The sequence below is a fragment of the Xenopus tropicalis genome, chromosome 6 (assembly GCF_000004195.4).
Source record: "Xenopus tropicalis strain Nigerian chromosome 6, UCB_Xtro_10.0, whole genome shotgun sequence".
NCBI classification, from domain to species: Eukaryota; Metazoa; Chordata; class Amphibia; order Anura; family Pipidae; genus Xenopus; species Xenopus tropicalis.
The window spans coordinates 119,200,249-119,224,980 of record NC_030682.2 but is presented as its reverse complement, the minus strand read 5'-3'; the positions used below and the strand labels follow the sequence as shown (position 1 = coordinate 119,224,980).

At 40.4% G+C, this 24,732-nt stretch overlaps 1 protein-coding gene across 1 annotated transcript; it reads left to right on the top strand.

Moving 5' to 3' along the window:
• Positions 1-5,228: 5,228 nt before the first annotated feature.
• On the top strand, positions 5,229-19,094 carry cops5 (COP9 signalosome subunit 5). The gene is made up of 8 exons (NM_203778.1): positions 5,229-5,380; positions 7,367-7,601; positions 9,355-9,483; positions 9,562-9,627; positions 10,161-10,246; positions 12,862-12,973; positions 18,465-18,613; positions 18,803-19,094. The coding sequence occupies exons 1-8, from the start codon at positions 5,238-5,240 to the stop codon at positions 18,885-18,887; spliced, it is 1,005 nt and encodes a 334-aa protein (NP_989109.1). The 5' UTR covers positions 5,229-5,237; the 3' UTR covers positions 18,888-19,094.
• The last annotated feature ends 5,638 nt before the right edge of the window (positions 19,095-24,732 follow it).

Here is a 24,732-nt window from a genome sequence, read left to right as displayed (position 1 = left end):
CTGCCGAGCCGCTAAGCTTGGCTTTTCGCTTCTCTCGGAAAGAAGCATATATACCAAATTATCAAATTTTAGGGGAGCATAACAATATTTGATTGTATCTCCTAGTTAACTCACTGTCTGGTACTGCCTAGAGTTCTTTACATAAGCCACTGCACTGTGCCATTGTAAAGCATCACAGTATAACCCACAGTATAGCCCACAGTATAGCCCACAGTATAGCCCACAGTATAGTCCACAGTATAGCCCACAGTATAGCCACAGTATAACCCACAGTATAGCCCACAGTATAGCCCACGGTATAACCCACGTTATAGCCACAGTATAACCCACAGTATAGCCCACTGTATAGTCCACAGTATAACCCACAGTATAGCCCACAGTATAGCCCACAGTATAGCCCACGGTATAGCCCACGGTATAGCCCACGGTATAGCCCACGGTATAGCCCACGGTATAGCCACAGTATAACCCACAGTATAACCCATGGTATAGCCACAGTATAACCCACAGTATAGCCCACGGTATAGCCACAGTATAACCCACAGTATAACCCACGGTATAGCCACAGTATAACCCACACTATAGCCCCAGTATAACGCACTGTATAGCCACAGTATAGCCCACAGTATAACCCACAGTATAGCCCACAGTATAACCCACAGTATAGCCCACAGTATAGCCACAGTATAGCCACAGTATAGCCACAGTATAACCCACAGTATAGCCCAAAGTATAGCCACAGTATCAGATACGTGCTTTGCAGTTCAGCGTTCTCTCTCTGCACTGGCGGCTTTTGCCACTGATGCAGAGAGTCCGGTGCACCCCCAACCCCCTAGGCAACAAGTCAGGGGGGCTGGCAAGTCAGTCCTGCAACTGTCGCAGGGCCCAAATTCTAACAGCAGACACAATCGCACTCATGCCTGCTGTTAGAAGCTTCCTCCCCCAGCCCCCTTAAGCCTACCCATGCACTTCTTCCCTGCAATCCCGGGGCCCTCATCAAGGGTAAGGACCCTCCTGCTCACTGAAAAGGTAAATGCCCTTTTTTTACACATACATTTATGCATTTACACACATACACATTTTACTTAAGTTAGCCTTTTTTTTGCTTTGCTTTTTTTCTTTTGCACATATTTACACACTTCCATACACATATACACAAATTCAAACTTTTTAGAGGTGTACACACAAGTATACACAAACAGACACACACATATATATATATATATTTTTTTTTTTTAGTTCCTTATTTTATCATTTTGTCTTTTGTTTTCCCCCTAAAAAATATTTATTTCACATTTATAGTGAAAAACAGCAGCACTCCAGTTATTTTGAAAAAAGTGGCTTTTACTCAAGTGCACAAGGCAACGTTTCAGGCTTCAATCCAGTGGCTTGATAAAGGGCTGGATTGGAGCCTGAAACGTTGCCTTGTGCACTTGAGTAAAAGTCACTTTTTTTAAAAATAACCAGAGTGCTGCTGTTTTTCACTATTGATACTGTTTTACCCGGGTGGAGGGTTCAGCGTGCACTTTGGGCTACAATAAGCCGTTTTTTCCTCCATGTAGCACACCTCAATTGATTTATTTATTTCACATTGTGACTATTGGATCAGGTATTCTGACCACTAACCACGCTGTAAGATAATTAATTTTGTTATTTCATTGATTTGCAGTTGAAAAGCAGAAGGAGGGACAAAAATGTCTGCCGCGCCAACAATTTTAAGGCCACGCCCACTTTATGGCCACGCCCCCCCCCAAACAGGCCCATTTTACAAAACCACACCTGAAAAGCATAACATACACAAAGTGCACCAGAAGACAGACACGGTGGCCCCAATCATTTTATGACATATTGTGGCCCTAAGGATTTCATTATGCACTGTGGCACCTGTATTTAATGAAAAAACTCATGACAGACATTGGTAGCCAGGTGTTATGTTTTGCATTGGCGCTAGAGCAGGGACCCCCTAAAACATTGCTGGTCCGCCCGCAGTGTACCCCTACTATGGGCTGCTCCCCACTGCAGCATCCTCCCCAACATCCTTCAGCTGCCCCCAGCATCCTTCAGCTGCCCCCAGCATCCACCCAACATCCTCCAGCTCCCCCCAGCGTCCTCCCCAACATCCTTCAGCTGCCCCTTACCTTCCTCCAGCTCCTCCCAGCTTCCTCCCCAACATCCTTCAGCTGCCCCCAGCATCCACCCAACATCCTTCAGCTCCCCCCAGCGTCCTTCCCAACATCCTTCAGCTGCCCCTTACCTTCCTTCAGCTCCTCCCAGCGTCCTTCCCAACATCCTTCAGCTGCCCCTTACCTTCCTTCAGCTCCTCCCAGCGTCCTCCCCAACATCCTTCAGCTCCCCCCAACATCCTCCCCAACATCCTTCAGCTCCCCCCAACATCCTTCAGCTCCCCCAACATCCTTCAGCTCCCCCAACATCCTTCAGCTGCCCCAACATCCTCCAGCTCCCCCCAACATCCTCCCCAATATCCTTCAGCTCCCCCAACATCCTCCCCAACATCCTTCAGCTCCCCCCAGCATCCTCCAGCTGCTCCTTACCTTCCTCCAGCTGCCTCCCAGGGTCCTCCAGCTGCCCCTAACCTTCCTCCAGTGTCCTCCCCAGCGTCAACCTGCTTTCTGTGGCTCCCCCTGCTCCTATCACCACCAGCTTCCTCCGGCTGTGCCCCAGGGCTCTTCTTCTCCTCCTCGTGACGTCACACGCACGTCTCTTGAGCGCCGCAGCTTCTGCACTGTGAATGGCTTTATGTTAAAACTGAAGTGAGCGGCGCAGAAGCTGCGACGCTAAGGGGAGACGTGCGTGTGACGTCACGGGAGCAGAGACCTTTAAAAGAGGGACAGATCTGCAGCTATCCGGGACAGCGGGACAGGGTGGCAAAATCGGGACTGTCCCGCGTAAAGCGGGACAGTTGGGAGGTATGACAAGGTATATTTTGGGGTCTGTAAGTGCCATGTACTTTAATAAACTTATGTATATTGGACATCAAACTGTAGGAGATAAGATGGTGCAAAGTGGAATTTTTGTCAAAATCGCCAAATTTAGAAAAGATCGTATGGAGTTATTTTCATTTTGGGGCCCCTTCATACTTATGTAAACCTATGCACATTGGGATGTCAAACTGTTCAGTGGGCCCCTGGGGTATACATAATTTGGATATTTTATCTTGGTTCCTAATGGTATGTTGGAGGTAGGATGCTGCAAGGTAATAGCTTTGAGGTGATATTTGGAAATATCAAAATCGTCAAATTTAGGAAAGCTTTGCGGCTTGGTACTTTGGAGTAGAAAGACATGGGTACCCGTTTTAGATTCGGGAGAATGTGTACTTTCTGAAAATATATGGCTTTCTGGGGTGAGCGTACTTTTTACTAGTTTTAACCCACATAAAATGATGGATATGTGTTGATTTTGCAGGAACTGAAATGACAGAAATGATAGATCATATGGGGGTATGTTCACATTGTGGCCCTTCATGCCACATACTTATGCAAACCTATACATATTGGATATTAAACTGTTCAGTGGACACCTGCCATTCAAATTTATGGTTTTTTTTATCTTGGTACCTAGTGATTTGAGGGAGATGCTGCAAAGTGGAAGCTTTGAGGGGATTTTTGGAAATCCCATCAAAATTGCCAACTTTAGGAAAGCTTTGTGGCTTGGTACTTTGGAATAAAAAGACATGGGTACCCATTTTAGATTCGGGGAATGTGTACTTTCCAAAAATATATGGCTTTCTGCGGTGAGCGTACTTTTTTGTAGCTTTATCCTACATAAAATTATGTAAATGTTGATTTTGCAGGAGCTGAAATGACAGAAATAATAGATCATATGGGGGTATGTTCACAATGGGGCCCCTACATGACACTTACTTAGGTAAACCTATACATATTGGGTGTCAAACTATTCAGTGGACCCCTGGCGTTCAAATTTAGGATGTTTAATTTGGTTACTTTATGACCTGCAGGAGATAAGATACTATAGACTGGAAGCTTTGAAGCTATTTTTTTTAAATTTTACAAATTTTGATAAAAATCAGTAACTTTAGGAAACTTGGTAGTTTGGAGTAGACAGACAGTTGTGCGTATTCTGGATTCCCCAGAATCTGTTTCCAAAAATGTATGATTTCTGGGATAAACCCTCTGTTACTGCAATCTTTGGCCTTGAAACCTGAAGTATGCAGCTTTCTGAACCAGTGCTTTGGAATTTTGGTAGTGTACTGCTTGTAGTTTTTGACCTATACAAGTGAGAAATCTCCATAAAACTATGTATATTTGGTATTGGCACATTCAGGAGACATGGGGCTTTCCAAATCAGTTGTATTTTCGTGCATAAAATAATTTTTTTAGACATTTAGAAGCCTATATCTTGTTACAGAATTGGAATTCTACCATATTTTGAAAGCTTAAATTGTCCTGAAAAAATGATATATTGTTTTTCTGGGTAAACTAAAAGTCCCCCCGAGGAAAGGCCCCTAAAGTGAAAGTTCCGCTTTGACCCAATCGTCTGGAAGTGAAAGGGTTAAGGCATAAGAATTTAGTACAAGATATAAATTTGCCTAGTTTTCATCCTTTTTTTGCTGCACTACATGCCAAAAAAACCCACAGGTAACGCATTCTATTCATAACACTGTAGGTACTTATATGCTGACCCAGTTGCCTAAGACCTGCTATTTTACTGCAGTTCATGATTGTTTAGCTACTTCCTAACTGCAGCCATTGTTGCATCAATAACCTATTGGTTACAGTTTAAACGGAAACCCACATAAAACAGCACTGGGATCCATTTCTTGCTCTGAACCCATTTATTAATCCCATCTTCAATCCAAGCCCCCCATACCACTGTCTATCGCTAGATGGGGTTAATAAAATACTGAAAGACGTCACTGTTAATGACTTTCAAGCAGACGATACCATTTGTAGAAAACAGGAGGGTGATGTTGTAAGTCTTACCCCCACCAAAAAAATGTATTGTTTTTATATGACCGATGTGTGTTATGCTTTCCTGTTTTCTGTAATGTAACAGAATAATGAAGCCGAAATGAAATCAATCCCAGAACCAGGAGAGTTTTCTAAGTTATAATTCTGGAACCTGCAGCTTCCCACACTGTGACTGCGCCTGGCGGAGGGCGGAGGCAAGGCTAGACTTCCGGATGTGCGCAGTGTGAGGCGACGTTGTGTATTTGTGAGCCGGTGTAAGCTGTAAGGCTGGCGGACTTTGAAGAGGCCATGGCCATGGCTGGGAGCAGCGTGGCCCAGAAGACATGGGAGCTCTCCAATAACATGCAGGAGGTGCAGAGCATCGATGAGATCTATAAATACGATAAGAAGCAGCAGCAGGAGATCCTAGCAGCCAAACCATGGACAAAGGAGTAAGAAATGGGAATTGAGAAGGACGGGGGTTGTTTGGGATAGGAGAGACAGAATGCATGACATCCAGGGGATTTGAAAGTTGTAGATCGCTAACAATTGGATGGTCTGAAGTGAAATATACCAATATTGAGGGGTATATTTATCATGCTTTGTAAAAAGTGGAGAGCATTACTGATGATGTTGCTCAGGGCAACCAATCAGCAGTTAGATTTCAACAATTAGAAAACTAAAGCAAAGCATGTTATTGGCTGCTATGAGCAATATCACAGGTAATGTTTTACTCCACTTTTTACACAGCATGATAAATATACCCTTTAGCATTGTGAAAAACTTGAAAGTACTCTACTTGAACTACAATTCCCAGACATCTCTGGCAGCCAGGTGGTTTCAATACTAGTTATTACTATAAGTAAACTAGTTATTACAAGCTGCTGATAAAGCCCCAGTTGCTTGACCACCAAGCTCTATAGATATGCTCAGCTGCATATCTACAGGCCATATTCGCTCAGGGGCATGTGACTTTACATGAAGAAGCTGACGGTCGGTCAGGATTGACTTGTGGCTGTAACACATTGTTACGGAGTGTTTTAGATGCATATGACTGGCCTTTAGAAGTTTATTCGATACAAGTGTATTCAATACTGTTCTCCCTAACCTTGGTGAGTCCTGCTGTTGTTGCTTAGTTTGTCCCTGTTATGTCTCATATCTTATCAACTTTAATGTTAAGACACATCTTGTAACATTTTTTCATTAACCATTTATACATACTTGTAACGCTATAATTTAACTTATTTTCACTTTATTTTCTGTTTCTTTGCTTCTTTCTGCTTCTGTTCTCCATGTTGTTGGTTTACAGTGTTTTTTATGGTTACTATGATCACTTTTTGGCGCCATTTTTTGTGGGATGTTATTTAAAATGTGTGTGGGTATTCAGTCTGTTGGTTTGTCCCTGAAGAATACTGTTGGTATTCCAAACATTTTTTCAATAAACTTGAGCGTGCAGTGCTCTTTATCTAGCCTATCTATCTATGTACAAATTATCACAATTATAAAAACAAAGGTAATATACTGCATTGTATAGCAGTGACAGGGTTTGGAATCTGTAGACCCAAAAACTTTTTCCTCTGTAATTCTTTTATTAGCTTGTATTAATTATGGGGGGATTTGAATATTACAGAGGAAAGAAAGGTTCCTTGTCTCCAGTCCAATTAATGTGTGTATGTTTATCCAGAAAACTTGGGACCTGGGGTTTTCCTGATAAGGGGTCTTTCCATAATTTGGATCTCCTACCTTTAATCTTCTAAAACAAATATGTAAACAGTAATTAAACCCAATAGGATTGTTTTGGCTCCAATAAGGATAAATTATATCTTAGTTGGGATCAAGTACAAGGTACAGGTATCGGACATAAGATACACTGACTAGATTGCCCTTTTACTGATCTTTCATGCAACAGGGCCCTGACACATGAGATTAGTTGCCCATTATAAATCTCCTCTACCATGGGCAACTGATCATCTCCAAATGCCTTCCAACTGGCGATAATGTAAATTGCCGGTGGAAAAACATATGCGTTGCTTTGGCTTTCCAAAATTATGCGAAGTTGCCCTGCAAAGAAACTTCTGACTATGGAAAGCTGTAGCATCGCTTATGTTTTCCCACCGGTGATTTATATTTTCACCAGTGGCAAGGCAGTTGTCTAAACTCCTTGTCTTTCATTGTCCTAAGTGCTGCAGAGAGATCATAGCTGCCTCATACACATTCAATAGGTATATTCGGTTAGCCTTTATAAAATGCACTTTTGTTAAAGCTATGTGATGTGCAGATTGGTGAGATAATGGTGAGCTGCATTGTTCTAACCAAAGCAAACACTGCTTGGCTATTAAAGGGAACTGACTTGCTATTGATTAGCAAGAAAAGAGGCTGCCTTTCTGTTGTTCACATGAAATTATGCCCTGGGTAAGTTTACTTCTTCTTGTTTACAGCCATCATTACTTCAAGTACTGCAAAGTGTCTGCCCTAGCCCTGCTGAAGATGGTCATGCACGCCAGATCAGGAGGGAACCTTGAGGTGATGGGCCTCATGCTTGGAAAAGTGGACGGGGAGACTATGATCATTATGGACAGTTTTGCTTTACCAGTTGAAGGAACTGAAACCAGAGTCAATGCTCAGGCTGCTGCTTATGAATACATGGCTGCATATATTGAAAATGCAAAGCAGGTACCTTGCATCCTGGCTTAAAAATTATACCATTTAAAAGGAAAAGATAGTTTTCTCTTCTCTCAGTTCATTTCCTTAATTGTCATCTCTACTGCATAACATGCTTACACAGTGAATACAGTGTATAAAGACAGTAATAATGTGCAATACAAGTAGGACAATACTTATTTAAGCTTTAACATTCATTTAACATTAACAATTATATATGTGTATTCTAATTACAAAGTTGCAGTTTTCCTTGAGGAGGATATGCTTGCCCAGATAGGCTGTCCGTATACACAGCAGCTAGGATTCACTTTTTCTTTTTTCTAATTGTGGCAGACTGTTCACATTTAACCATATTTCATTGTGGAATTAGCACTGGTGAACATTTAAATCCTCAATTTTCACAGTTTGAGACAGAAAAGCTGTTTTCTTATGACACTAGGCCTGCACTTGTATGGTTTTTCTTTTTCATTCAGTAGAAACATCATTCTCTTTGCACAGAGTAATTGAACAGTGAATATTAGCAAAAGTGGATGCAAAGTAACACATCTGCTCACCCGAGCTTAAACACAAGGTTTATTCCCTGTCTATACAAGTTCTCTCAATTGGAACAAGGTATCCTTTATTACACATTCAACAGTAGCCCTCTAGTAGGGAATATCTGTGCCTTTAAAGATGCCCCGCATTCAAACAATTTCTACCCAGGTGCACGGAAAAAAACATAGAATATATTATATATATATATTCTATATATGTATTTTTCAATATATAATTGATTGTTTGCAATAGATCCGGTGTTGCTGGTCTTTTTTTCAATATCTAAACTCTTTTACCGTGCACCTGGGACAAGGATTGAAGCGGTGTGCCACCCTTGGTTCGATATATATATATAATATAATGATAATATAATTATAATGAGCATACCACTGGCCATAAACTCCCAATGGGAGTTTATGGCCAGTGGTATGCTCATTATAATTCTCCTTATGGTGTTTGATATTGTTTTCTCCTTGGTACAGGGTTTCTTTTCTTTTAATTTTGACACATGACTGGAATGACTTGTGCCATTGGGTGTGGGTTTGTGCTTTTATCTATTTATAGCTTTGATGGTTGTTACATGTTTAAGGTCTTGACAAAGGCCCAAGATGGGGGCCGAAACGTTGACCTATTTCTCCATGTATTAAGTTTTATATAGTTTAATAAAAGCTAACTTTTAAAGGATTCCCAGTGTGCACCGCTATACCTGTGGACTCTATTGAAATTGCTTGAATCGGTAGCACCTGGGTCAATTAGCCACTTGCTAAGGAGTGCTGAACCCTCTTGGTTTGTGTGTATATATATATATATATATAATATATATATATATATATATATATATATAGTGTATTATAAATTGTGTTAAAGGAACAGTAATACCAACAAATTACATTTTTTTAACTAATTAAAATATAATGTACGGCTGCCTTCATTTGTAAAAACTGTGTATTTGCTTGCTGTGTGATCATGGGGGCAGCCATTCAAGCTGTAAAAGTAAAAAATTGCAGGCTATATAGCAGATAAACTCTGTAGAATGCAATCGGTTTAGCTCTTACTCAAAAAGATAAACGGACAAATGCCTTCACAACTTGTAAATATTTAAGTCCTATATCAACAAATACTTTACAAACTTTAAAAGTAAAAAAAAATAAAAAGATGTTTTAATTTTTTGGTGTTACCTGAAATAAAATGACAGAATTTGGCAGCCAATCCTTGTTTTTTTTCTTCACAGGTTGGAAGACTTGAAAATGCAATAGGCTGGTACCACAGTCACCCTGGCTATGGCTGTTGGCTTTCTGGCATAGATGTCAGCACCCAGATGCTTAATCAGCAGTTTCAAGAACCCTTTGTTGCAGTAGTGGTGAGTACAGTATTACTATAACGTCATTGCAGATTATTGATACAACAAGTTTTTTTATTCCAATTTTCATTTCTTCAGATTGATCCAACAAGAACAATATCTGCTGGCAAAGTTAATCTTGGTGCATTCAGAACATATCCAAAGGTGAATGTTAATGATATTTAAGTTTCATATTACTTTTAATTGTAATTTAATCATTACTTGGCATATAACAAGGGTAAGATTATTATGGCTTACATCTACTTGCTTTTAGCCAAATATGAGACAGATCACACAAACAATGAAAATATGCACTGTTCCACTCCAGGCTAACCTCACTGCTGGATATATAGTCCATGTAGCAAACACTCAATTCAGTACATTCATAGGGTCCTTCACCTTGTTTTACATGTCTTTCTAAAACTTTATGGCAAATGAACATACTCCCTTCCCTGGTTTAATGACACCAGTACATTTTGGCATAAAAGATACAAAATCAATACTTGTCACTATATGAAAGTAGCTACAAAATCATGACACTTCCTTTTTTGGTTGTGCCATATATTTGTCCTGGTGAGCTACAACTCACTCAAACACATATTTACTTAACATTTAGCTGATGTGAAAAATAAACAGGAAAAAGTAAAGTAAATCAACTCCTTGTTTTGCAATTCTGATGGATGACCTTCTTGTTGTAGGGCTATAAACCTCCAGATGAGGGTCCGTCAGAGTACCAGACGATTCCTTTGAACAAAATAGAAGATTTTGGGGTGCATTGTAAGCAGTAAGTAATTTTGTAGTGGAAACATAAGAAACTAATATATTAAAAAGGAATTACAAGGCTAAGAAAAAGACTCTTAAAAAAGAGTCCTAAGCTTCATAGTATGGCTTATAGGCAGGGCACAGAGCAATTTTATGGTATATCCAGTTCAATTACAGGCTGTGAATCTTTGCATGAGTATATATATTAATGTATGCTTTACAGTATCTTAGATTTTATTTCACTCTCCTTATAGCTGCCAAACATGCATTAGTATCTTAGATGTATGTAACATTATTGGTATTGCACCTAAAAACTGTGTTAATTTTTAATTCCTCTCCTGTGACCCTAGATTTAAATGTCTTTAGTTAAGCTCGTCATTTTTTTATTGGAAGGTAGCTATGATCTAACATTTGTCTTGTGTTGGGTACCTTCCTAAATGTTACTCCACCTGGGGCAGTTTAAAAACATTCCATCCATTGGCCTCTGCTTGCTTCTCCCTTTGTACTCATATGCACTGTGTTAGCTGGGTACAGATGCACAGAGTGGATTTTAAAATGCATACTCGCATTTTTGCACTGAAATCTGCTCTGTGTGTCTGCACCTAGGCTACAAAAGTGCCTGTCAATGCAGACAGAGGGGTGAGCAGAGACCAGCAGAGCATCTGTTTGTAGGCCTGTGTTTATACGCAGGCCAGGAAACAGCTCCGTGTTGCACTAGCCATATTATAGATTGTCATACAATTTTCCTAAACCACAAGGAATACTGTCATAGGAAAACATGGTTTTTTTTTTCAAAATGCATCAGTTAATAGAGCTTCTTCAGGAGAATCCTGAATTGATATCCGTTTTCAAATGCACAAACAGATTTTTATTTATATTTAATTTTGAAATTTCACTTGGGACTAGCCATATTCTTCATTTCCCAGCCAGACACAGCCATGTGACCTGTGCGCTGATAAACTTCAGTCACACTTTGCTGCTGCGCTGCAAGTTGGAGTGATATCACCCTCCCCAGCAGCCAGTCAGCAGAACAATGGGAAGGGAGCAAGATAGCAGCTCTCAGTAGGTATCAGAATAGCACTCAATAGTAATAAATCCAGCTTGGATTGGGATGGGAGTAGGAGAAACAATAGGTTACCTGAAAGCAGTTCTAATGTGTAGTGCTGGCTCCTTTTGAAAGCTCAGACTCGGGCACAATGCACTGAGATGGTGCCTACACACCAATATTACAACTAAGAAAATAAAATAAATTTGTTGGTTCAAGAATAGAATTTTAAATGGTTGAGTGAATTATTTGTAAACAGTGTAATTTAGAAATAAAAAGTATACCATAAAAATCATGAAAGTATACCTTTAAGAATATGATTTCTGTTTGCTTGGACATACCAATCTTTTGAAAAAGATTCTTAAACAACTTCTAGGTCCTTGCTTGAACTATAAGTAAACTCCAGGTTCATATCTGGTTTATATAATTAAGTTTATAAACAGCTCATTGCTTACTGTATATCCTTCCAAACTCTAATCACGTCATCTGTGTAGCGCCATCTTAGGGAGACACTCCCTAAGCTCCCATGGGTATTCCGTTCCCAGTAACCCAAGAAAGGGTTTATGTAGCTGAGAGTAAATTGTTTCCCCCTGGCCTAAAAATAATGCCTAATGGCTGCACAACATCATGTTTAATGGATGTATACAGAGTTGCCAATAACATCCTCTTGCCATTGTATTGTTTCCTTTCCTTTAATTTGTATTGAATCCTGCAAATACGAGAGTAGGAGTGATAGGCTTTTTATTTGGCCAGAGAAGTGTAGTTCAGCCTATGTGTAACAAGCCCTTCCCTCTAGGTAGAAACACGGGAGGAGTGTTTTACACAGGGTAGCTTCCCTATCACAGTTCGAGCATTTTCTAATACACTGCTAATAAGAGGTAATTCTAAAGCAGTGTCTCCATTTCTGTAGCAGTGTTTATATGTATGTACAAGCTTAAACCGGCAACCTTAGTAGGCAGGAAGATATTCTGGCAAAAATAAAAGGTATTGCTAATTTGTAGCCCCAGTCTGTTAAATGTATTTATGATGTCAAGCATTTTCTTCGCTAAGCACTTTGGAGTGGAATATGTGTGTTAATATTGGGTCATAACATACTACTATACTACATTTTCTCTTCCTATAATTGTTTTTCCTTATTTTGCACGTTTCCCTTTTGCCTACTCAGAAGGGGGCATTCCAGTCTTAGAATTTGGATACGCATTGTACAATACAAATGTAATATTATCAGAAAAACATTTTTGCTGTTCTTGGTGACTATATTTAGTCTATATGTCCACTTTAATCATTCACTTTAATCATTCAGGAAATAATTATAAAGATATTCATGGCATTGTTGATTATGTATTATACTGTTGACAACATCCAGCATTAACCCAGCTAGTGGAGGTGCTGTATGTTGTAGCCTGGAAACAGCCTGATTGGCAGCACTTGTGCATGTATTCCTGTTATGGACTATATTGTCAGTTTTAGCCCACTTTAGGGTGTTCTCCACTGTGTGGCTATATAAGTTAAACTCTTGCTACACAGCCCACTTTGTCAATTAAACCAAACATCAGTTTCTTGTAACACAAGAATTTTTTGTATCATTTAAGGTATTATGCCTTGGAGGTTACATATTTCAAATCATCTTTGGACCGAAAACTTCTTGAGCTGTTGTGGAATAAATATTGGGTGAATACACTGAGTTCCTCTAGCCTTCTGACAGTAAGTAAGCCACCTGCCTGATTATAACTCTCTCTCTCTAAAATGTTTTCTCATTTTTGCAAATGGCTGTTATAGTAGATCTTATCTGGCTGTCTCCAAGTAAGCTACACCATAAATAGATCACATGCTCATTTTAGATTTAAAGCAGAAGGAAAGGTAAAAGTCACTGGGGGGTGCCAAATGTTAGACACCCCCCAGTGATTGTAATCACATACCTGATACCCCCGGCTGATGCTCCTGTTAGGAGAAAACTGCACCAGCCAACAGTTAATGCAAGTGATCCTTTTCCTTCTCCTCTGACAAGATCCCGGACCCCCAGACCCGCACATGCACAGTTAAGCAAAAAGCTGTTTCGGGTTTTTTTTTGTTGTTAGTTCAGCTATTCATTCCATTGCAAATGCTCGAAGAAGGAAGAGAATCTATTCGTTGCCTACACCCCGGAGGTGCAGTTTTCTCCTAACAGGAGCACCAGCCGGGGGTTTCAGATAAGCAATTACAATAATTGGGGGGTGCCTAACATTTTGGCACCCTCAGTGATTGTAATGTTCCTTCTCCTTTAATAAGGGATGATTCTGAAACAAAGTGTCTCCATTTCTGTGTCAGTGTTTATACACATGTACAAACTGGCTGGCAAAATATAGGCAGTGCAATTTTTTTGCCCAAGCCTGTGATGATGTTAACACAGGTTATACATTTTTTGTTCACTGCAACGTGGGGTACTTGCCCCCCCCCCTTTGCCAACCAAGGCTTTGTAATTTGAAGTATCGCAGATATGTTAGCTCTGATACAAGAGTTCGAATCATAAAAACAGATCTTTCGAGACCTGGGTGGTTTTGATTTTGGAGTGGGGGTACTTAGTAATGGTAACTAAAAGTGTGTGTGTCAGTCCCAAAATAATAGATGGAGTAGCTGTAGAGAGAGTCCGCACTCACAGGTCTTAAGAAAATATAGAGGTTTTATTCAAATCAACATCTAACGTTTCGGCTGCATCCACAGCCTTTCTCAAAGACAATGTGAAACAAACAATGGTGCACTGAAAAAAACGAATTTGGCGCCAAACAATGACGTCATAGGTGTGAATACATTAGCATACAGTGTGAAAAAAACGCTATCAAAACACATTGAATCAACAAAAAATGTTAAGATAATATGGATTAGGCATAGAACACAAACAAAAGGACTGTCAGGGGAAAGGAAAAGTGGGTGTGTATTAAAAAAGCCCGCATATGTATCTAGTGCTGAACTGCAACTCACACATGTCGCAAAGACATCCCCAAGTTATAAGTTTATAAATGTACAAAATCGAACTGGCCCAAGGAATAAGAAATAATGAGGGACAGTAGGGCAAATATACATCAAGGAGTTGCTGAAAATGAGTAACTAACATGACTGTTCTGTGCAGCATGTATTGCCTGACATGACTGTCAAATAATGCATTATATGGTGTGCCTTATGGGGAATCGGTCCGCTTATTTGTAGTAAAGCTAGGACAAGGGGAATAGAAGAGGCAGATGGGAAGAAAAGTAGTCAAAGAGAAAGATGTAGAATAGTAACTGAGGAGAGACAAAGTAGAGAGGACAGAGTGAGGTAATGAGAAAGGAAAGATGTCGGTGCGATGATAAAGGGCGTCACACTGCCCGAAACATGTTGTGTTTTTTGGTCTGAAATAAATAGCATTTTAGCAGAAATCTGCTTTATGGTGCTCTCCTCTATATTTGGATTGTATTGAATGGCTCAGCGGTGTGCCTTGCGAGGATTGATGCATCAAGCCTGATCTAAGGGCTGTGCGGTTGAATACCTATTTGTTGTCGGTGCGATGGTATGGCCGTGGGAGGGGACTCTGCACTCCATACAGAGCAAAAGCAACGGCACCGATTAGTGCGTTCGCTAGCGTGGAAAGCCGATCAGTAGTACTCGACCATCACCAAGAACATTATAGACGCGACTCTCCTTTGCAGGTGCTGTCAGGTGGCGAAGGGCTCAATACTATGGGAGACAGACATTGATGTAAAAGGCAGCGGGGTTACTGGTATGCCAGAGTAGGGAGACTAAAAGGTATCATGTCATTCTCAACGTATCTTGGACGCAGGTACCAAAGGAGGGAAAATTTCTCAAAAAGGATAAATATTGTGGCAGAATCAAGCCCAGGTTGTAACGCACGGATGGTGCGATCATACGTCACGAGGAACCTCTATTGTTAAGGTCCATTGGACAGTATTACGCACACTATTGCACCGTGTGTGTTGTATAGGGCATCAACAATAAAGTGTTTATAAAAAACAGTGTCATATGTAATTCTTACACAGTTTGTCACGGATGGTGCACCCATACGCACAAAGAGACCCCATATGTAATGGGTCCTGTAAGCAGTACTTAGCACACTATTACACCGTGTGTAGAAGTAAATAAGGCATGTGGTCATATCACTGTAGGAAAGATGGTTCATAGTGGTGGGACAGTTGATCGGCAGCGTGAGTGGAGAAAAATAGGCGACAGAAAAAAGAAGAAATACAGGAGAGAAGGGAAAAAGGAGGAAAAGCAAGAGGACAAGAAGGAAGTGGAGACAAAGGGAAAAGGGAGTAGCCTATAGTCCTAGATACCGGGCTGCGGGTGACACACGGGGAGGGGAAAACTGCAAAAGTCAGAAGATACAGATTAAAACAGAGAACAATCTCAGAAGAGAAAAGTGGCCAAAAAGGCAAATGTCAACTATGTATCAACAAATGTTGCAATGAGGTCACAGGATATAACAGAGAGATCATAGTAGCATAACATATATAGTATGTAACAATATCAAACGGTCATTTCAAGTAAAAGGAAGAATATGAAACAAGTTCATTGAGGCCGTAGGGACTCACAGTATTCAATTTATGCATCCATTTTAGTTCTCTTTGTAGTAACAAGTTCTCACGGTTACCACCGCAGACAGGAGGAGGAATATGATCAATGATCATGCATCTCATACTAGCCAGAGAGTGTTTATGAGCAAGGAAATGCGCTGCAACTGGGGTGTCAGCCTTATCATCAGAGAGTGCAGTCCGGATTGCGGAACGATGATTCGCCATACGATCCCGGAATGTTGTGATGGTTTTACCAACATAAAAAAGGCCGCAGGGGCATTTGATGAAGTACACAATATATTTTGAGGTACAGGTGACCCTATGTTGTATAGAGATGTTCCGACCGGAATGTGGATGATTGAAAGTCGGACCTGTCAACATGGAACTGCAGGTGATGCAATTAGGACAACTATAGCAACCCAGTTTGGTGGAAGGTAGCCAGGAAGTTGTATGAGACATCTGATAGCAATGTGTAGGGTCCGTTTTTACCAGTAGGTCCCTAAGACTGCTGCCTCTTTTGTATGCAATGCGAGGTGGAGATCTGAAAATTGGAGGGAGTGTCCGATCTTTTTCGAGAACTGACCAATGGTAAAGGAAGGCATTGATCAGTGGCTTCTTATCAGGGGTAAAGGTAGTGATGAAAGTGAGACGATCATCCTGCTTGGTGGGGGTGCGTGGTTTGTTAGAATGAAGAACTTGTGCTTGCGTGTGCGAGAGGGCTCTCTCTCTGCTGTGCTCCAATTCGCCCGAAGGATATCCACGTTGCAGGAAACGAGATTTCAGATCGTCTGTCTGTTGAAGTAGTGTGGTAGGATCAGAGTTGTTTCTCACCATTCGCATCATCTGTGAGTATGGGATGCTTTTCAAAACATGTGGAGGATGACAGGATGCGTGATGCAATAAAGTGTTGCGATCTGTGGGTTTCCTATATGTAGAAGTAGTTAAGTGTGTCCCCTGTTTTTTTCACACTGTATGCTAATGTATTCACACCTATGACGTCATTGTTTGGCGCCAAATTCGTTTTTTTCAGTGCACCATTGTTTGTTTCACATTGTCTTTGAGAAAGGCTGTGGATGCAGCCGAAACGTTAGATGTTGATTTGAATAAAACCTCTATATTTTCTTAAGACCTCTCTCTACAGCTACTCCATCTATTATATATATATATATATATATATATATATATAACAAAGATAAATCATTTCAGAACTTTTTCCATCTTTAATATGACCTATAAACTGTACCACTCAATTGAAAAACAAACTGAAATCTTTTAGGTGGAGGGAAGGAAAATAAAAAAAAATAAAATAATGCGGTTGCATAAGTGTGCACACCCTTAAACTGTTAAATAAGGCCCCAATTCCAGCTGAAGAAAAACAGCCCCAAAGCATGATGCTGCCACCACCATGCTTCACTGTGGGTATGGTGTTCTTTTGGTGATGTGCAGTATTGTTTTTGCGCCAAACATATTTTTTGGAATTATGGCCAAAAAGTTAAAGTTCAACCTTGGATGTTTTTCTTCGTAAGAAAAGGCTTTCGTCTTGCCACTCTACCCCATAGCCCAGACATATGAAGAATATGGGAGATTGTTGTCACATGTACCACACAGCCAGTACTTGCCAGATATTCCTGCAGCTCCTTTAATGTTGCTGTAGGCCTCTTGGTAGCCTCCCTGACCAATTTTCTTCTCGTCTTTTCATCAATTTTGGAGGGATGTCCAGTCCTTGGTAATGTTGTGGTGACTGTCTTCACTGTGTTCCATGGTATATCTAATGCCTTGGAAATTCTTTTGTACCCCTCTCCTGACTGATATATTTTAACAATGAGATCCCTCTGATGCTTTGGAAGCTCTCTGTGGACCATGGCTTTTGCTGTGGGATGTGACTAAAAAAATGTCAGGAAAGAACAACTAGAGCTGCTGAACTTTATTTGGGGTTAATCAGAGGCACTTTAAATGATGGCAGGTGTATGCTGACTCCTATTTAACATGATTTTGAATGTGATTGCTTAATTCTGAACACAGCTACATCCCCAGTTAGAAGAGGGCGTGCACACTTATGCAACCACATTATTATAGTTTTTTTGGTTTTCTTCCCTCCACCTAAAAGATTTCAGTTAGTTTTTCAATTGAGTGGTACAGTTTATAGGTCACATTAAAGGTGGAAAAAGTTCTGAAATGATTTATCTTTGTCTCATTTTAGTACAGCACAGGAACCTGACATTTTACCAGGGCTGTGTAGGCTTTTTATATCTATATCTGTATATTAGTGTGTGTGTGTGTGTGACAGCCCCCCCCCTCCTCCCCCCACAGCACCACATACATAAATAATTGTTGCAGCATATGAGTAAAGAAGCGGTTCTTCATTCTTGCTTCATTATTATTTTAAATAGATCTGCAGAACAGTTAGGGCTTTGAGATATAAGGCAGTCTGCTAAAAAGTAATAGTTCAGCAACACCTTGAAGCCTACAGGTTGCTTTATAAATTAAAATTGTACATACATAAATAAATCTTGTAACTAGAAGTGTAATGTTAAACTTCCTGCAAAGAAATTGGATATGGAATTTACTTCTGACAAGGTGTGGAAGCTTGTATTCTTGTAATATTTGTTTGTGTCTTTAGGATCTTTTAATTGTTTCCCTTTTATTTGCAGAACGCGGATTACACAACCGGACAGGTATTTGATTTATCGGAGAAATTAGAGCAGTCTGAAGCCCAGCTTGGTCGAGGGAGTTTCATGCTTGGATTAGAAACTCATGACCGAAAATCTGAGGATAAACTGGCAAAAGCAACAAGGGACAGGTAATGTATCAGAGCTGTTTTTGTTTTGCCTGGAAGGATTCGTTTTTAGATGCAAGAACTAAGCAAATAAAAAAGTTTCTTAATGTTAAAAACACAAACCATAGAAAGTTAGTTGCAAGCCATTCTTAGTTACTGATAAACTTCAAATAGTTTTATGCAAACATTCTTTTTCTTTGTGTTGTTTTCCAGCTGCAAGACAACCATTGAAGCCATCCATGGATTGATGTCACAAGTGATTAAAGATAAATTGTTCAACCAGATCAATACTGCCTAATGTTTCATTTTGCAAAGATTCAAGATTGGCTGTCTGTCTTGTTCAAATAAGTTGCTTCTTTTATGCAGAGGCCAGAGATTTTCATCTGGGTTGCACTTTTTGTTTGTTTAAACCTATGGAAAGCAAAGGACATTTATTGTGACATTCTTGAAATATTCCCATTTATTGGATTGGAGCTCTCTAAGTAAATACAATATTTTAAACTGTCTTATGTTTTGTTTTTATTCTTGTTTCCTCTGTTGCACTTTGTTTCATGAGAAATGTTCCATGGCTGATTGTAAAGTTCACCCTTTGAGCACTTCATAGACCTCTTTAATCTGGAAACATAGTGAGGTTCATTACAAATATATAGCCAAGACCACATGGATGATTAATTTGATTCAGTATCACTGACAATCATCGGTCTAACTAGAGAATGTATATGGAGACCTGAAGAGCGCTTCTGAAGACATTGTTTTGAGATTTTGATTTTACCCTATCCATTTAGGCACAAGGTTTATCTGTGCATGAATATTCACTCTGTGTGGGTTCTCTGTTTGGTTATGTGTGTTTAAAGGAACAGTAACATCAAAAAATTAAAGTGTTTTAAAGTAATTAAAATATAATGTGCTGTTTGCTACAGAAAAGCTACTATATAAATAAGCTGCTGTGTAGCCATGGGGGCAGCCATTCAAGCTGGAAAAAAGGAGAAAAGGCACAGGTTACATAGCAGATAACTAGTAGATAAGCTCCATATAATGGGGGGTTATCTGCTAAGTAACCTGTGCCTTTTCTCCTACTATAGTAGTCTTTATAAGGCAAACACACCAGTTCTAGCAATGCAGGGCAACAGTACATTATATTGTAATTACTTTTATACACTTTCATTTTTTGGTGTTACTGTTCCTTTAAGCAGCTTGTGAGGACCAATGGGAGGAAGGTGCATTACCAGAGAATGGAAAATATTTGATCACTTAAGATGTATTAAAATATAACTGACTGCATGATTGTACGTGTTTTGGAGCAGTATGGATATGCAGTGCTGGATGTTCAGAAGTGCTCATAACAGGTACAAATGTAGTACAGAGGCTGCTACTCTGCAGAGCTCGGCAGGTGAGTAGGTAAAGCAGAGACAGATAAATGTTCTATCCTTTCAGTTATTGCAGAACTACAACTACTGATACCCCTTCATCTTTTGTGCTTAGGACAATTCTAAGGGGCAGATTTATCAAAATATGAGAAAAGCTCACCACAGAAAAATTCACCCACTTTGTATTCGTTCCTATGGGATTTATAAAAGCATATTTATCAAAAGGCAAACTCTAACTTTCACCTATTGATAAATACACTTCTAAAAATCCCATTGGAATGAATAGAATGTGGGTGAAGCTTTCTGTGGTGAGCTCTTATCTCATATTTTGATAAATCTGCCCCTAAGAGTAGTTCTGTTGCATCTGAATATTGGAGCTTGCCTAACACTAGGGTAGAAGTTGACTCTCCGATCCAAACAGTAACCCATTCACTTGGGATGTTGGCCCATAAGAGCATAACTTAATGAGCTATGCCAGTGCTCCCCGTATCAGCAATCAAAAAGCAAGCCACAACAGAATTGAAAGCTTTGAAAAGCTTTGAAAGCCTTTTTTTTCATGGCTGTGTCCTAAGAGCACCTAACACAATGGTTGCTTTTTTGAGTTTAAGCTCCAGCTTATGGACTGGGCTTCCCTTTCATGTACTACTTTGGTCACAGCCCCTTTAGCTTGTGAAATTGGTACACTTATGGGTGTTGCTGTATCAGTTATGAATCTGTTTTTCGAACAATATTAAGGACAGCAAATATATTCACCCCAAATCAGTGTAGAACCTGGAAATACCTGCCACTGGTTGGGATTCCTTCTCCTCTAATCCACTCTCCCCCCTCACTTGGGAATTTACTTTGGCTGTTGCCTAGTGAGCATGCTCAGTTCTTCTTTACCTGGTTACTAAACATTCCTTCAAGTCTAGCAGCCAGTGAAATTATAGTATTGCTGGTTTCCATTAAAATTCAACTCTGGCAGTGCCCTCTGCTGGAGGAGTATGTTTTTTCTCCTAACCTCCTGTCCTCAGCTCAATTTAACCATCACAGTGCTCATTCCAATCAGAACTTTTTATCAAAGTAAGTTCTGCCTGTGCAAGCTTGCATTCTTTGTTGCATGAACTTGCTGTTTGCATATAAATATTTGCTGTTTGCAGTAAATATCACTGATGCGTCGGAGGGGAAAATGGCTGCCGGTTGAAAGCTGCTAGCTGTATTAATGAGCTGGCAAACAGAGGGGGGGTATATGCAGTTCGGGTTGGGGAGATTTGACTAATTTATAAACATAGTAGGAATATATATTCAACAACCTAGACAGCTTGTTAGTTCTTTTCACAGCCCGCCTATCCTATTGCTCTACCATTCTAAGCCAGTAATACATCACCATTCATTTTTTTGTTGCTCTCAATTTTCTTAAACACAACAAAACCACTTTTTTTTTTTTTGTGAGTGGACAGAACACCTTCACACTGTTGGAGGCAGGATTCATTTTAAATGGCTAGGTCCTACCCTCTATCTGGCAGAGGCAAAGCTGGGCCATGTGTACTGACATGTCGGGAGTAGAAGAAATGGAATTTCCGACAAGGTTAGTGAAATTCTCTTTTTCTTCTATAGGTAATAGATGGCCTTGTGTCTACTGTAAGGACTTACTGGTAAATAAAGCATTAGAGAGATTTTTATATAATTCTCTTATATTTATACATAGTTATTTTATCTCCCCTTAAAGGAACAGTAACACCAAAAAATGAAAGTGTATAAAAATAACTAAAATATAATGTGCTGCTGCCCTGCACTGGTAAAAGTTGTGTGTTTACTTCAGAAAGTCTACTATAATTTATATAAATAAGCTGCTGTGTAGTATGGGGGCAGCCATTCAAAGGAGAAAAGGCACAGGCACATATCAGATAACAGATAAAACACCACTGTATTCTACAGAACTTATCTGTTATCTGCTATGTAACCTGTGCCTTTTCTCCTTTTTTCCAGCTTGAATGGCTGCCCCTGTGGCTACACAGCAGCTTATTATATAAATTATAGTAGAGTTACTGTATCAAACACACCAGTTTTACCAGTGCAGGGCAACAGTGCATTATATTTTTATTACTTTAAAGCTCTTTCATTTTTTGGTGTTACTGTTCCTTTAAGCACCACTTCTCCAGTGTAAATGGCAGTCCCAAGAGACATTCCATTCCCTTTACTAGCTTAGTTGCCCTTCTTTGGACCCTCTCTATTTTATTAATAGCATCTTCATAAAAAGCTATTAAAGCTTTGACATGACCTCTCCTTCATCAAGCCTGCTGATTATTTGATTATTACCTGCAATGCTATATTCCAACTTAATCATTTAATGTGATTCCTTACTATTGAAGAATGAAATATCTATTTTTTAAACCTGTTTAATTGCGTATTTTTGGGACAGGAAAAAAACGTAATTGAAAAATTGGTAAAATAAAAGCAACAAAAGCAACATGAGCATAATTTTTTTTTCTAAACCTTTGATCAAGTTTCGGCAGCTTATCGGCCCATGTAGGGGCAGAAATGAGGGGCCTGCCCGACCGATATCTGGCCTGAAATTAGCCAGATATTGATCGGCCAGGTTAGAAAATTCATTCAGATCAGGGACCGCATCGGCTCATTGATGTGGTCCCCGAACCGACTGCCCCATTGCCGCCAAACGATCAAATTATTTTTTTTTTACCTACACGCTCCCCCGTATTGTCAACCTGTAGGTGGGGATATCGGGTGAAGATCCGATCGCTTGCCGATCTCGCCGAGTGAGCAAATCTCTATGTATGGGGACCTTTACTTGCTTAGTATCTATCAGTAGTCTCATTGATAAACTAAGACTATTAGAGGTATTACAAACTAGTCTAACATATGTTCACCCATGTAGATTACCCGAGGTGAGTACTGTGAATGCCGATGTTTACAGAATGTGCAAACATTTAGCTTGGAATGTGTTATGAAAAGACAAACAAGGCTCATGGCAGGCATAGGATGGTGGCAGGCAAATAGGCTGATGCCACACGAAAAAACGCTTGCTGTAAATATCACCATACGCTCTTACCTGTGCATGCACCTGAACAAATGAGACATGCCATACGCTCAGTGCAGCATTAGCCTTAAAGGAGAAGGAGAGGGTTTAAAACCCATACATAGATAGGCCACATGTACCTGTAGCTGATAGCTACATGTTTTCACCTTTTTTGCAGGTACTTTTAGAGCACTCGCTGTTGCATCTATTGCAGCCGCCATGTTGGATATTTAAATTAGTCCAACATGGCGCCGCGCAAGTTAATGCGCATGCGCAAACCTTCTCCCTCCCCTAGACACGAGCGCAACCTACTCTACCTGAGCCGCTCGAGATGGAAAGTGTGATCACAGCATAAGTTAAATGCACATGCTCTTACTCAGTAGCTGGTCTTAGTCTCGGCGCAGGAGTGATGCATTCTGGGAATCTTCTTTACACAGCTCAGCGGTTTTTCTTCCTGTTTGGCTTCTGATAATCTGAACAGGCGAAATATGGGGAGACTTAAGGGGACTATTGAGACAACTGAAGGTATGCCTGCAGCTTGAGATTAACTCTTTATAAGCCTTTCCTTCTCCTTTAAGGCTGATGCCACACACAGCGTATGGCGTATATTTCCGGCAAGCGAAAAAAACGCTTGCCGAAAATATCGCCATAAGCTCTTACCTGTGTTTGCACCTGAACGAATAAGATATGCTTGGGTGCAGGCACATGTGGCCGAAATACGCATAAAAACGTGAGACTTTGCATTCTCTCGCGTTTTTATGTGGATATCGGCTACATGCGCCTGCACCCAAGCATATCGCATTCGTTCCGGTGCAGGCACAAGTAGCAGACATATGTTGCGTATGGTGCATATACGCCATACGCTCAGAAGCAGAAAGCGTCGAGCTGCGAAGCACACTTTAGCACCAAGAAAAAGAGAAGCACACTGCCATCCAGAGGGACAAGGAAGGCAGTAGCAACGATTAATAGAGGCACTGACAAAGGCAAACACAAAGCGGGTTGTAAAAGTAGCAGAAAGTCTTGCTGACTGCACACATCACTGCAGTGTTATACAAGGGGTGGGACACGAGCAGCCAATAAGCACTTGGCAGTGAAGGAGTAAATCAGCTTCCTTAACAATGATATTGGCCACAGAAAAGTGCCAAAGGCAAGGAGATCGCCCTAAAGTCCTGTTTAAGGAGGTTTAGGCCGATGACACACTGGCGTAGTCCCAGCAAGCTGAAAAACGCTTGCTGAGAAAACGCCCTGCTACTCTACACTTACCCTACCTTATGCCTGCACCCTAATGAATTAAATACGCTTGGGTGCAGGCACGTGTAGCTGATATTTGCCAAAAAACACGAGACTTCGCATCTACGGCCTCATTCATTCGGGCACAGGTAGGAGCGTATGACGGTATTTTCGGCAAGCGATTTTTGGCTTGCCGAAAATATACGCATACGCTGTGTGTGGCATCAGCCTAAGGATGCTGGAAATGAAGACAGAGCACCAACAAATCAGAAGTAAGCAGAAGACAATGCACAACCTTATACTTCTAAGCAAGGGGCACCTACGTTCCAGGACAGATACTACAGGAGCTGGGTAAGTTAAACTCTTCAATACCATGTCTAAAAATATCTTACTTACCTGCTGTGCAGAGATTAAAAGGTGTGAACAACAGAGGATTACATTTTTAAACAATACAGGGGGTTTACAGGCTGAATCTGAGGTGTGAGCAATGCAGGGGGCCAGTTAATAACAGTACTGATACCATTTAAAGC

What these genes read in the sequence shown, in the direction of transcription:
- cops5 (NM_203778.1), top strand. Translation starts at nt 5,238, where the DNA reads ATGGCCATGGCTGGGAGCAGCGTGGCCCAGAAGACATGGGAGCTCTCC. An exon ending in TTTGGGGTGCATTGTAAGCA is followed by an intron (nt 10,247 to 12,861) that starts GTAAGTAATTTT and finishes GTATCATTTAAG; the next exon opens with GTATTATGCCTTGGAGGTTA. An exon ending in GCAAAAGCAACAAGGGACAG is followed by an intron (nt 18,614 to 18,802) that starts GTAATGTATCAG and finishes GTTGTTTTCCAG; the next exon opens with CTGCAAGACAACCATTGAAG.